Genomic DNA, 13,585 nt, shown 5'->3' with positions numbered 1-13,585 from the left:
CAAGTATCTTTTCTTTTTTTTTTTTTTGAGATGGTGTCTCACTCTGTCACCCAGGCTGAAGTGCAGTGGTGTGATCTCAGCTCGCTGCAAGCTCTGACTCCTGGGTTCAAGCAATGCTCTGCCTTAGATTCCTGAGTAGCTGGGATTACAGGCACTCACTGCCACGCCTGGCTAATTTTTTTGTATTTTCAGTAGAGACAAAGTTGGTCAGGCTGGTCTTGAACTCCTGACCTTGTGATCCACCCACCTTGGCCTCCCAAAGTGCTGGGATTATAGGCGTGAGCCACCATGCCCAGCCTCAATATCTTTTCAACTATGACATAATGAAACTAGAAATCAGTAAAAGGAGGAAAATTGGAAAATTCACATGAATGTGGAAATTGAACAACATATTCTTGAACAACCGAGTCAAAGAAAAGGGAAATCAAAAAATATCTTGAGACAAATGAAAAGGGAAACACAACATACCAAAACTTAAGGGATGCAGCAGAAGCAGTTCTAAGAAGAAAGTTTTTGGTGATACATGTCCACATTAAGAAAAAAGAAAAATCTCAAAAATCTTAACTTTATACTTCAAGGAAATAGAAAAAGAACAAACTAAGCCCAAAGTTAGCAGAAGGGAGGAAATAATAACAGAGCAGAAATAAGTGAAATAGAAGTTAGAAAAAAATATGAGAGATCAATAAAACTTAGATTTGTCTTTTTTTTTTTGACAAGATAAAAAAGTGGCAAACTTTTAATTAGAATAAAAAAAAGAGAAGACTCAACTAAAATCAGAAATGTAACAGGAGACATTACAACTGATACTACAGAAAAAACAAAGGATCCTAAGAGACTACTATGAACAATTATACTTCAACAAATTGGATAATCTAGAAAAAATGGATGAATTTCTAGACACATACAGCTTACCAAGACTGTATCATGAAGAAGAAATAGAATATCTGAACATACTAATAAGAGTAAGGAGGCTCAATCAGTAATCAAAAACCTCCCAACAAGAAAAGTTTAGGACCTGGTGGATTCAATGGTGAATTCTAGCAAACATTCTTCAAAGAAAAATTAAGACTGATCCTTCTCAAACTATTCCAAAAATTGAAGAGAATGGAACACTTCCAAACTCATTTTATAAGGGTGGTATTACCCTGCTACCAAAACCAGACAAGGACGCTAGAAGAAAACAAAATTACAGATCAATATCTCTGATGAACATAGATGCAAAAATCCTCAACAAAATACTAACAAACTGAATTCAACAGCATGTTAAACAGATTATATACCATGATCAAGTAGGATGTATCCATGGAATGCAAGGATGGTTCAACATATGCAAATCAATAAATGGGATATGCCACATTAACAGAATGAAGGACAGAAATCATATCATCTTGATAGATCCAGAAAAAGCACTTAACAAATTTCAACACTCTTTCATGATAAAAGCTCTCAATAAATTAGGTATAAAAGGGATATACCTCAACATAATAAAGGCTATATGTGACAAGCCCACAGCTAACATCATACTCAAACATTCAAAAGCTAAACCTTTTCCTCCAAGATCAGGAATAAGACAAAGATGCCCATTCTCACCACTTCTGTTCATTATAGTAATGGAAGTCCTAGCCAGAGTAATTAGGCAAGAAAAAGAAATAAAAATAAAAAGCATCCAAACCAGAAAGAGGTAAAATTGTCTGTCTCCAGGTGACATGAGCTTATATATAAAAATCCTTAATCTTTAAAGACTCTACCAAAAATCTGTTAAAATAAACAAATTCAAAAAAGTTACAGAATATAAAATCAACATATAAAAATACAATATACACTAACAACAAACTATCCAAAAAAGAAATCAAGAAAATTCCATCTATAGTAGCACAAGAAAAAAACTTAAAAAAAAAAAAAAAAAGAAACTTAGGGACAAATTTAACCAAGGAGGTGAAAGACTAAAAAACTACAAAACATTGATGAAAGAAATTTGACAAAAAAAAAAAAAAAAAAAAAAAAAAAGAAAAATATCCTATGTTCCTGGATTGGAATAATTAATATTGTTAAAATGTCCATACTACCCAAAGTGATCTACAGATTAAACGTAATGCCTATTATTTTGACTGTCTTTTTTTGCTATTATATGGTTATAAATAACCCTCTTTCTGTGACAACACAGAACAATCCAAATACATATTAATTAATTCATCAGATGTTTACTGAGTACCTGCTATATTTCAGGCACTGTTTTAGGTACTTAAGGTACATCAAGAACAAAACAACCAGTTGTGGTGGCTCACATCTGTAATCCCAGCTGAGTGGCTGAGGTGGTAGGATCACTTGAGGCCAGGAGTTTGAGACTAGCTTGGGCAACATGGTGAAACCCCATCTCTACCAGAAAGTACCAAAGTTAGACAGGTGTGGTGGTACACACCTGTAGTCCTAGCTACTTGGGAGGCGGGAGGATTGTGTGAGCTCAGGAATTTGAGGCTGCAGTGAGCTATGATTATTCCACTGGACCCCAGCCAGAGTGACAGAGTAAGACTCTGCCTCTTAAAAAAAAATTCCAATGGTATTTTTCACAGAAATAGAAAAAATCCTAAAATTTATATGGAACCACAAAAGACCCTGAATAACCAAAGTAATTGCGAGCAAAAAGAACAAAGCTGGGGGTATCATGCTACCTAATTTCAAAATATACTATAGAGCTATAGTAATCAAAACAGCATGGTACTGGCATTAAAAACACATATAGACCAATGGAACAGAATAGAGAGCACAGAAATAAATCTATGCATTTATTGTTGACTTATCTTTGACAAAGGTGTCAAGAACATACAATGTGAAAAAGACAGCCTCTTAAATAAATGGTGCTGGGAAAACTGAATATCTATATGCAGAAGAATGACTTTCAACCCTTTTCTTTTTTTTTTTTTGAGACGGAGTCTTGCTCTGTCGCCAGGCTGGAGTGCAGTGGTGCAGTCTCGGCTCACTGCAACCTCCGCCTCCCAGGTTCAAGCAAGTCTCCTGCCTCAGTCTCCCCAGTAGCTGGGGCTACAGGTGCACACCACCACACCCAGCTAATTTTTGTATTTTTAGTAGAAATGGGATTTCACCATTATGGCCAGGATGGTCTCGATCTCTTGACCTCATGATCCGCCTGTCCTGGACTCCCAAAGTGTTGGGATTACAGGCGTGAGCCACCACACCTGGCCTCAATCCTTATTTCATGTCATGTACAAAAATCAACTCAAAATGGATTAGAGACATAAATGTAAGACTTGAAACTGTAAAACTACTAGAAGGATATATAGGGAAAAAAGCTTGACATTCATCTGGGCAATGGCTTTTTGGATATGACCCTAAAAGCACAGGCAACAAAAAACAAAAACAGACAAATGAGACTGCATCAAACTAAAAAGCTTCTGCAGAGCAAAGGAAACCACCAAAAGACAGAAGAGAGACAATACACAGAATGGAAGAAAATATTTGCAAACTATACATCTTATAAGGGGTTAATATCCAAACAAATCAGTAGCAAAAAAACAAATAATCCAACTAAAAAATGGGCAAAGGACTCGTATAGCCATTTATCAAAAGAAGACATTTAAATGGCTAACAGGTATATGAAAAAATGCCCAACATCACTAATGGTAAGGGAAATACAAATAAAAACCACAATGAGATATTATCTCCCCCAAGTTAGAATGGCTATTATCAAAGAGATAAAAGGTAAGTATTGGCAAGGACATGGAAAAAAGGGAACCCTGTACATTGTTGGTGGGAATGTAAACTGGTACAGCCACTATGCAATACAGTAAGAAATTTTCCTAGAAAATGAATAACAGCAGGGCCGGGCATGGTGGTTCAAGCCTGTAATCCCAGTACTTTGGGAGGCGGAGGCAGGTGGATCACGAGGTCAGGAGTTCGAGACCAGCCTGGCCAACATGGTGAAACCCCATCTCTACTAAAGATACAAAAAATTGGCCGGGCGCGGTGGCTCAAGCCTGTAATCCCAGCACTTTGGGAGGCCGAGACGGGCGGATCACGAGGTCAGGAGATCGAGACCATCCTGGCTAACACAGTGAAACCCCGTCTCTACTAAAAAATACAAAAAAATAGCCGGGCGAGGTGGTGGGCGCCTGTAGTCCCAGCTACTTGAGAGGCTGAGGCAGGAGAATGGCGCAAACCCGGGAGGTGGAGCTTGCAGTGAGCTGAGATCCAGCCACTGCACTCCAGCCTGGGCGACAGAGCCAGACTCCGTCTCAAAAAAAAAAAAAAAAAAAAAAAAAAAAAAAAAGATACAAAAAATTAGCTGGGCATGGTGGCACACGTCTGTAATCTGTCACTCGGGACGCTGAGGTAGGACAATCACCTGAACCCGGGAGGCGGAGGCTGAAGTGAGCCAAGATCATGCCATTGCACTCCAGCCTCAGTGACAGGACAAGACTCTATCTTAAGCAAAAAAAAAAAAAAAAAAAAAAAAAAAAAAAAAAAAAAGAAAATGAAGGACAGAATTACCAGCAATCCCATTTCTATTCAAGAGAAACATAATCAGTATGTCCAAAAGATATCTGCGCTCCCATGTCCACTGCAGTATTATTCATAATAGCCAAGATACAGAATCAACCTAAGTGTCCACTGATGGATAAATGGATAAAGAAAATGGAATATTATTCGGCCTTAAAAAAGAAGGAAATCCTGTCATCTGTTGAAAACACAGTGAACCTGGGAGGCATTACGTTAAGTAAAATAAGCCCAGCACAGACAGACAAATACTGCATGATCTCACTTGTAAGTGGAATGTAAAAATGTCAAGCTCACAGAAGCAGGGAGTAGAATGGTGGCTTTCGGGGGCTTGGGGTATGGGGTGATGAAGGCCAAAGGGTACACAGTTTCAGTTATTCAGGATGAATAAGCTTTAGAGGGAAAATATACATGGTGACTATAGTCTAGAATACTGTATTGTTACTTGAAGTTTGCTAAGAGAATAGATCCTAAGTGTTCTCACCACACACACAAAAGATAATTCTGAGGTGATGCATATGTTAGTTAGCTTGACCATGGTAATCATTTCACAATGTGAAAACATCACAGTGTACATTGTAAATATATATACAATTTTTATTTGTCAATTATGCCTCCAGAAAGCTGGGGAAAAAAAGAAGTGTATTGTCAGAAACTAGTTGAGGTATGCAGCCAAAAGAAAGTTAGTGCTCTAAAAAAGGTTCAAAATGGTTAAAATGATAATAAATATTATATTATGTATATTTTACTATGTTTTAAAAAAGAAGAGGTTCAAGCAAACTATTAATGAAATGAAGAGGAATGATTAGTTCTAACCGGATGGTCACCGAGGGTGGTTAGGATTTCCACTAATCCTAGTCAACTGGGGTTGGGGGAGACAGGCCCAACTTCCCCCAGGAATAGTGTGGGTGTTCAGGCAATGGCAGGGGGTTACAAGGGTGTGTCAGGGATAAGGTGAGCAATGACAATGAAAAGGCGGCAGAGGGCCCACCAGGAGAGAACCTTCACTCACCAGGTCAGGGACAGAGGCCATTCATAGGCCAAGAGAGCCACAATGAGCGCTGGGCAGGGAGAGGCATGGGGAGCCTGCAGGCAGCAAGGCAAACACACAGGCCACTGAACCTGCCCAGGCTTAAGGCGAGGAGGGCAGTGGCTGGGCAGGGCCAAGGCAGACAGATGGGAAACAGGGGTCAGAAGGTCGGGTAGATGCAACAGTGCTTGCGAGTGTAAAGGAGGAGAGTGTGTTGAGGTGGTGTAGGCAGGCACACTTTCTCTCACCATTTAAGGCTCTTAAAACAGAAAACCCCACCTAGAAAAGCAAAGTGTATGTCAGTGATAGGGATACTAAGGAGGGTTTGGGAACTACTGGTACTTGAATTTCTGAAGGAAACTCCAGCTGTCCCCCAAGCTCTCATTCTGTGAGAGTCAGATAAAAACTTATTTTTTTTCCCCTTTTTCCTTGCCTGCCTGTCACTCCTGGCTTTGGATCTCCTGGAGTGACATGTGTGTAGTTCCGGTTCCCAATCTCTCTGCAAGGAGGCCTGCCTTGCGTCCCTGTGCACTAAGCAGGTCACCACCCACTGGCCATGGGAGCCTAGGGAGAGGGAAAAGAAGGCCAGATCCTCTTCCTCTTGTTTCCAACGAGCAAGACTGTGCACTGCTTATGAGTGGCAGAGCTGTGGCTTCTTGCAGAATCTCTAAAGCCTCCCAGCTGCCATGTTGAGCCCTAACTAATTACCAGCCCCTCTGGCCATTGTTTTAACTCAGCAGTTTAGCGAACCACAAATTGTTAGCCCTCAGTTTTGTTCTTTAAAAGACAAATAATCCATAGTATTTTGACCTTTCCTCAGTTCTTACTTCCCAAATTCTAAGTTAATTTCATTACTCTCATCTCAAACTTTCCATCTTATTCTGAGGACCCTAATCAAGTATGAAACTTCATCATCCAAAAGCCTGGCACGGATCAGAGCAAAACGGAAAGGCTGCTGTGCTCTGCACACATTAGAGTAAACAAACCTCATTCTTGTTTTTTGCTGTAGCATCACATTCACTGTTTTCAGGCTTCCTCAGGTGCTTCCACCTTCCTCCTTGGTCAAAAGTGATCATGGTCTGGATAGAATTATCTGAATGGGAAGAGAACGACATTAAGCCTGATACACTGGAAGTACCTAATTAGATTCAGTTTATCATTGCATAACTCTCTCCTGAGACCATATAGCCCCTGGAGTACGACAAGCTTATAACACCTCACAAAACAGCTCATTGTTGGTGAGTAATGAAGCAGCACTTTAAATATGATATTTGAGGCCAGGTGCAGTGGCTTACACCTGTAATCCCAGCACTTTGGGATCACCTGAGGTCTGGAGTTTGCGATCAGCCTGGCCAACATGGTGAAACCCCGACTCTACCAAAAATACAAAAAGTTAGCCAGGCATGGTGGCGGGGGCCTGTAATCCCAACTACTCGGGAGGCTGTGACAGGAGAATCACTTGAACCTGGGAGGTGAAGGTTGCAGGGAGCCAAAATCACGCCATTGCACTCCAGCCTGAGCAATGAGAGTGAAACTCTGTTTCAAAAAAATAAAAAAAAAACATATTTGAAGAAGGTGTCCCACCTGAACAGGACCCAACTAATTCCACAAATTATCTAGGACTGATATTCTTTGAAAAAGATACTTTTTAACTCCTTACCAACATGAACAGGCTGATGTCCATTCTCCTTCCCTGTTTGCTTGCCTGGGAAGTAAAGTCTACCATAGGAAGGCATCCTAACGTTTATTCAGACAAGGCCATGACACTAGGGTTGTTTCAGGGACTCTTGAGATTCAATAAGTGCGCATAGTTCCAGGTTAATAACTCTGAATTATTGTCTCTCTACTACTCCATATCCTATTTTTCTTATACCTTTCTTTTTTCCCTTGTCTCTTCCCCATTCTTATTTTCAATGATATAAACTGTTGCAGGTTTTAAATTCAGAGATAATATCCTTTGAGTTTTCCTTTATTTTTATTTATTTATTTATTTATTTATATATCTACTTATTTATTGAGACAGAGTTTCACTCTTGTTGCCCAGGCTGGAGTGCAATGGCGGGATCTCAGCTCACTGCAACCTCCACCTCCTGGGTTCAAGCAATTCTCCTGCTTCAGCCTCTCGAGTAGCTGGGATTACAGGCACCTGCCACCCGGATAATGTTTGGTATTTTTAGTAGAGACGGGATTTCACCATGTTGGTCAGGCTGGTCTCCAACTTCCGACCTCAGGTGATCCACCCGCCTTGGCCTCCCAGAGTGTTGGGATTACAGGTGTGAGCCACCGCGCCTGGGCTCCTTTGAGTTTTCTAGGAAAAAGCAAATGAGAAAGCAAATGAAGGAGAATTAGTTTATTCAACAAACATTTACTGAGTGCCTACTATGTGAAAATTCTTTTTTTTCTGAGACAGAGTCTTGCTCTATCACTCAGGCTGGAGTGCAGTGGCATCATCTCGGCTCACTGCAACCTCCGCCTCCCGGATTCAAGCAATTCTCCTGCCTTAGCCTCCCGAGTAGCTGGGACTACAGGTGCGTGCCACCAGGCCCGGCTAATTTGTATTTTTAGTAGAGATGGGGTTTCACCATATTGGCCAGGCTGGTCTCAAATTCCTGACCTCAAGTGATCCACTCACTTTGCTCTCCCAAAGTGCTAGGATTACAGGCATGAGCCACTGTGCCCAGTGTGAAAACTTTTGTAAGCCTTTGGGAATATATCAGTGAACAAAATAGACAAAAAAGATATTGTGAAAAATACATTCCAGTAGGGCCAGACAAGCACCAGACATAGTAAATAAGTAAATTATGTAGTATGCTAGAAAATAAGCACTATGGAAAAAACTTGCGCAGCTAAAGGTGGATTGATAGTGTGTGTGTGAGGAGGGGAGGGCAAACTGGAATTTAAAATAGGATAGTCAGGGAAGGTCTCATTCAAAAAGTAATACATGAGTACAGACATATCAGCCTTGCAGGTACCTGGAGAAACAGAGGGAACTGTCTGTGCAAACTCTAATTCGTGCATGTGCATGTGTACCTGGTCTGTTAAGAACTGGCAGGTGGACAGTGTGATGAGGGTAGGGCAGATAGAAAGAGAAGAGCTGGAGGTGAGTCAGGGAGGAAACCAGGAGCCACATCTCCAGGACCTTGTAGGCCACTGCCAGGACTTTACAAAATAAAAACAGCCCCTACCTCCTACTGAAAAATAAATACATAAATAAAATGACACATTAAGAGTCTTTGTACTTGAGACTAATGTGTTTATTTGTATAACTGGCCTAAGGAAAGGTGAGCTCTGTAGAGCCAATGAGTAGAACACAAGAAGAACCCTGGCTGGCTATCGCTATGCACCCTTAACAAGAGGAAGAGCAGGAAGTGGGTCAAATTCAGGCTTATTCTCGTAGGCCTACATCTCCCAATACAGAAGACTCATTTTATAACCTAAGCAACACAGACTCAAAACATCTTCTTTTCTACTTGCCATTGCTCTTCTCACTCCTAGTTCTATTTACCATAACTTATTTAAAACAGGGAGCCAGAATTTGCATGGGCTTGGTCTGTCCCTGCTAGACTCTCCTCCTGATCCCTCCTCCCCTGGCATCACCCAATGTCTCACCACCACCAGGCCAAACCCTCCTGCGACTCTGATACTTTGCATGTGTAGCTCCTTCAGCTGAAAATGCCCTTCCCTCCCCATTCCTGCCTATCATACTTCAGGCTCGGTCTTAAATGTTTTTAAAGTGTGTTCATTGTATGGTTTTGAGTGCAAGGCTGTCCAGTCGTTTATTCATAGGCTCATTCAGCAAGTATTACTGAACATCTACTATGTGCAAAAATTGTCATAAGCACCAGAGGAGCATCAGTGAACACAACTTTAAAAATCACTGCCATTCATAGGACTCAAACAGAAGCTTCTTCAAAGAAGATATTCACATGGGCCAACAAGCACATAAAAAGTTGTTCAACATCATTAGTCATTAGAGAAATGCAAAAAGAAACTATAAACGAGATACTACCTCACTCCCATTAGGATTGCTTTTACAAAAATAACAGAATATAATGTTTGCAATGAAGTAGAGAAATTGGAATACTTTTGTATTGCATGTAAAATGGTACAACCACATGGAAAACCCATTGGTATTTCCTCCGAAAGAGAAACATGGAATTATCATGTGATCTTGCTATTTCACTCCTACATATATCCCCAAAGGAATTGAAAGCATTGACTTAAACAGTTACATGTATAACAATGTTCACGGCAGCATTCAGTATTCATAAGAGCTGAAAATGGAAAGAGCCTAAGTGTCCATCAATGGAGGAATGAAAAATAGGCTGGACATAGTGGTTCATGCCTGGAATCCCAGCACTTTGGGAAGCCAAGGCGGGCAGATCACCTGAGGTCAGGAGTTTGAGACCAGCCTGGCTAACATGGTGAAACCCCATCTCTACTAAAAATACAACAATTAGCTGGGTGTGGTGGCACACACCTGTAATCCCAGCTACTTGGGAGGCTGAGGCATGAGAATTGCTTGAACTTGGGAGACTGAGGTTGCAATGAGCTGAGATCAAGCCACTGCATTCTGGTCTGGGCAATAGAGCAAGACTCCATCTCCAAAACAAAAACAAAAACAAAAACAAAAACAAAACAAAAGGTGTTATATTCAAACAAAGGAATATATCTATTCTAGCCTTAAAAAGCAATAAGTGAAATTCTAAAACATGCTGCAATATGGCTGAACTTTGACACAATATGCAAAGTGAAAGAAGCCAGACATACAACCAATAGTGTATGATTCTGCTTACATGAGCTACCTAGAATAGGCAAATTCATTGAGACATAAAATAGAATGTTGGTTACCAGAGCTGGACGACTGGGTGGGGACGAGGAGTGGTTGTGCACCTGGTGCAATTTCTATTTGGGATGATGAAAAAGCTCTCGAAATAGGGGTGATGGTTGCACAACATTGTGACTATGCTTAATGCTACTGAACTGTACCCTATACAATGTTAAAAACTGCAAATTTTGTTATACATATGTTGCCACAATAAAAAAAAAAGGAAACAAAAAAATGTACATGGGTAGGCTTGTTGGCTTGGCAAGCAACACTACTAGAGGACAGGTTCCCCGAAGCCTCAAGTCCTACCACATGCAACTGAAGGCACGGTGCACCACCGGGATGCTGAGACTCACCTTCAGAGAGCACGCTTGTTATGTAGACGCCACGGAGGGAGGTCACATTGGTAAAGTCTGTCTCTCCGCCTGTGGTAGTGTAGAGATGTCGGTCCAAAGACTTGGAATAGACAATGCCTCGATCATCTGAGGTAAAGATTGTGCCAAACCCAGTGTCTGAAATAGGCAAACAAACAAAAATACTAAGTCTTGGGTGGAACCAAAGAGAAAAACAATAGTCTAACCACACACATGATTGTCTGCCTGACCAAACACAGCAGCCAACTGTGTCTCTTCACGATGAAGACTCAGACCTGAGAATTAATCAAGGTTTGATACTCAAGATTTTTATGCCCATCTTTAATTCTAGTACCCAGCTTAGTGCCTGGAATATGGCAGATGCTGAGTTTGTTGAATAAATTAATCAGATGCTACAGAAAAACTCTTCCCAGATATATTTTGGTGGGAGAGGCCGTGTGTTTAGTTTACACTTTTTAAATCTTTACACTCTAGAACAATGCTTCTCAAACTATCTGTAGTGAAGGATCAATTTGTAAGATTTCCAATATGTCACAAACTGATGCTTTTGTAAAACATAATAAAAACTAATCAGTAGATATAAGCCCCTAATTTTCTTTTTTTGAGACAGAGTCTCACTCTGTTGCCCAGGCTGGAGTGCAGTGGCACAATCTCCGCTCACTGCAACCTCCGCCTCCCGGGTTCACGCCATTCTCCCGCCTCAGCCTCCTGAGTAGCTGGGACTATAGGAGCCCACCACCATTCCCGGCTAATTTCTGGTATTTTTTAAAGTAGAGATGGGGTTTCACCGTGTTAGCCAGAATGGTCTCGATCTCCTGACTCACAATCTGCATGCCTCAGCCTCCCAAAGTGCTGGGATTGCAGGCGTGAGCCACCACACCCAGCCATAAGCCCCTAATTTTTTATCATTAGATCCAACAGACATAAAATTGCTTTGTCGAAAGGCTAGAAGAGTTTCCAAACTCTTGCTCTCAATTTCTGTACTTACCTGGTAACAGAGAGTTTGTAAATCAGTACCAGTCTGGCTGACCATTCTTTGAGCAGCTCTGCTCTAGAACACCTAAACATACACACAAGCTACCTTAGAGTACGAAAACAAGTGGCATTTTTAACAGGGGCTACAGATTATCTCTAGGACAGAATAATCAGTAAGGCACTAATAAATTTCTAGGGGTAAGAGGAAACTCGACATGTAAAAAGAAAAGCTGCTCAAAGCTTACATCTCTATGCTTTTAAGGGTAAGCCACTAAAAAGCTCTCACCTCCAGGTTCATCTACATGCATGAATACCATGTCATCATTTGCTGCCAGAATAGAATAAAACTGTTCCTGTCCCACAGAGGGTAGCTGGGCCATGCTCCACGTGTCCCCTTGATCTGTTGAAACGTGGATCCTTCTTGTTGTATCCTAGAACAGATGTCAGTATTTATCTTTCTAATTTTCAGCCAAGATGCCATGTGCAGGGACATGAACAAGAATGTTTTAAATAATTACTATTATCCATTTCTCCACTGGGTACAATTGCTATGAATGAAAGGTCACAGTACCAATTGCCAAAGCAATTTCTAGCCTCTAGCAAAGTTCTAGGTAAAGGAACAATCCATTCTATTTTAAGTAAGGCTATCTTGGCTTTCTCTTTGAATTCTTCATTCTGATGAGGCCCTGTAAGACAGTATAGTCTTTGTCTCTGATAGTCCATCTCCTTCAGTAGAGCTAAGGATTTGATGGGAACATCTTTAGGTTGGCTTTATAGCCATTTGCATACACTCACTCAGATAATTCATTTTTTTCATTTTCTTTTTTTTTTGAGACGCAGTCTCGCTCTATCGCCCAGGCTGGAGTGCAGTGGCGCGATCTTGCGTCACTGCAAGCTCTGCTTCCTGGGTTCATGCCATTCTCCTGCCTCAGCCTCCCGAGTAGCTGGGACTACAGGTGCCTGCCACCACGCCCGGCTAATTTTTTGTATTTTTAGTAGAGACTGGGTTTCACCGTGTTAGCCAGGATGGTCTCGATCTCCTGATCTCGTGATCTGCCTGCCTTGGCCTTCCAAAGGCCTTCCAAAGTGTGGGGATTACAGGCGTGAGCCACAGCGCCCGGCTGGATAATTCTTAAAATGATGACTACTGCATAAAAGTTTGGTCCCTTTCATACAGTCCTTGCATAATTCAAAGAATTATATAATTAAGGGTCTAGAAAATAGAGATGAAACCCATATTTGGGAGATCACAAGGGAAGTCAAGATGTAACACGCCTTCTCTCTAAGGAAGTCTCTCAGAATAGCCAGGATGAAGGAACAGGCATGGGCTGGAAAGAGGCCAAGGAGAGTCAAAAATTACTATAAGGAAACTGATCAGGGAGTATTTGGCTGGCAAAAGGAGTCTGTTAAGAAAGCAATTAAAACTTAACTCTCTGATAAATAGCTTAAAATCGCTACTAGATACAGTTAGCCTGGGCATAAGAATTAATGTCAGTGTTTCCTTAGGTTAAATACTCTTTAAAGTTCAGTGATAAGTACATTTAACTTATTCAACTTATACCAAGATGTCTCATTACGTTGAATCTTATTCTCATTGCTGTAGGTAGAAACCAGAGTTCAAAAGCACATCGCAAAATTTTAATTCTGTAGACAGAATTATACCATATATGCAGTACAGCATAGGAGGCTACCTCTGGAATTTGAGTCTGATTTCCAGCAGGATTCCACTATTGTTGACCCTAAGTAAGTTACTCAATTTCCTCACCTATAAAACCGAGATAATACTATTAGCTCACAGGGTTGTTGGGAGGATATTACAAAATGGCTCGGGAGAGTTATCTGTACTTATTGCCTACTTCTTCATCT

The 13,585-nt window shown here is 41.0% G+C and overlaps 1 protein-coding gene across 2 annotated transcripts in view; it reads right to left on the bottom strand.

The window, feature by feature from the left end:
- The window catches only part of LOC105479283 (sortilin 1), an 85,831-nt gene that overhangs the window by 17,113 nt on the left and 55,133 nt on the right, over nucleotides 1-13,585 (bottom strand). For both annotated transcript variants that reach the window (XM_011737242.3, XM_024792062.2), the window contains exons 9-11: nucleotides 12,006-12,150; nucleotides 10,727-10,882; nucleotides 6,529-6,635 (exon numbers count right to left, since the gene is read on the bottom strand). In XM_011737242.3, the coding sequence (XP_011735544.2) occupies nucleotides 6,529-6,635; nucleotides 10,727-10,882; nucleotides 12,006-12,150 (408 nt within the window). The remainder of the gene's footprint in view (nucleotides 1-6,528; nucleotides 6,636-10,726; nucleotides 10,883-12,005; nucleotides 12,151-13,585) is intronic.

Source organism: Macaca nemestrina, chromosome 1, assembly GCF_043159975.1.
Source record: "Macaca nemestrina isolate mMacNem1 chromosome 1, mMacNem.hap1, whole genome shotgun sequence".
Classification (NCBI taxonomy): Eukaryota; Metazoa; Chordata; class Mammalia; order Primates; family Cercopithecidae; genus Macaca; species Macaca nemestrina.
This window is presented reverse-complemented; position numbering and strand designations above follow the sequence as displayed.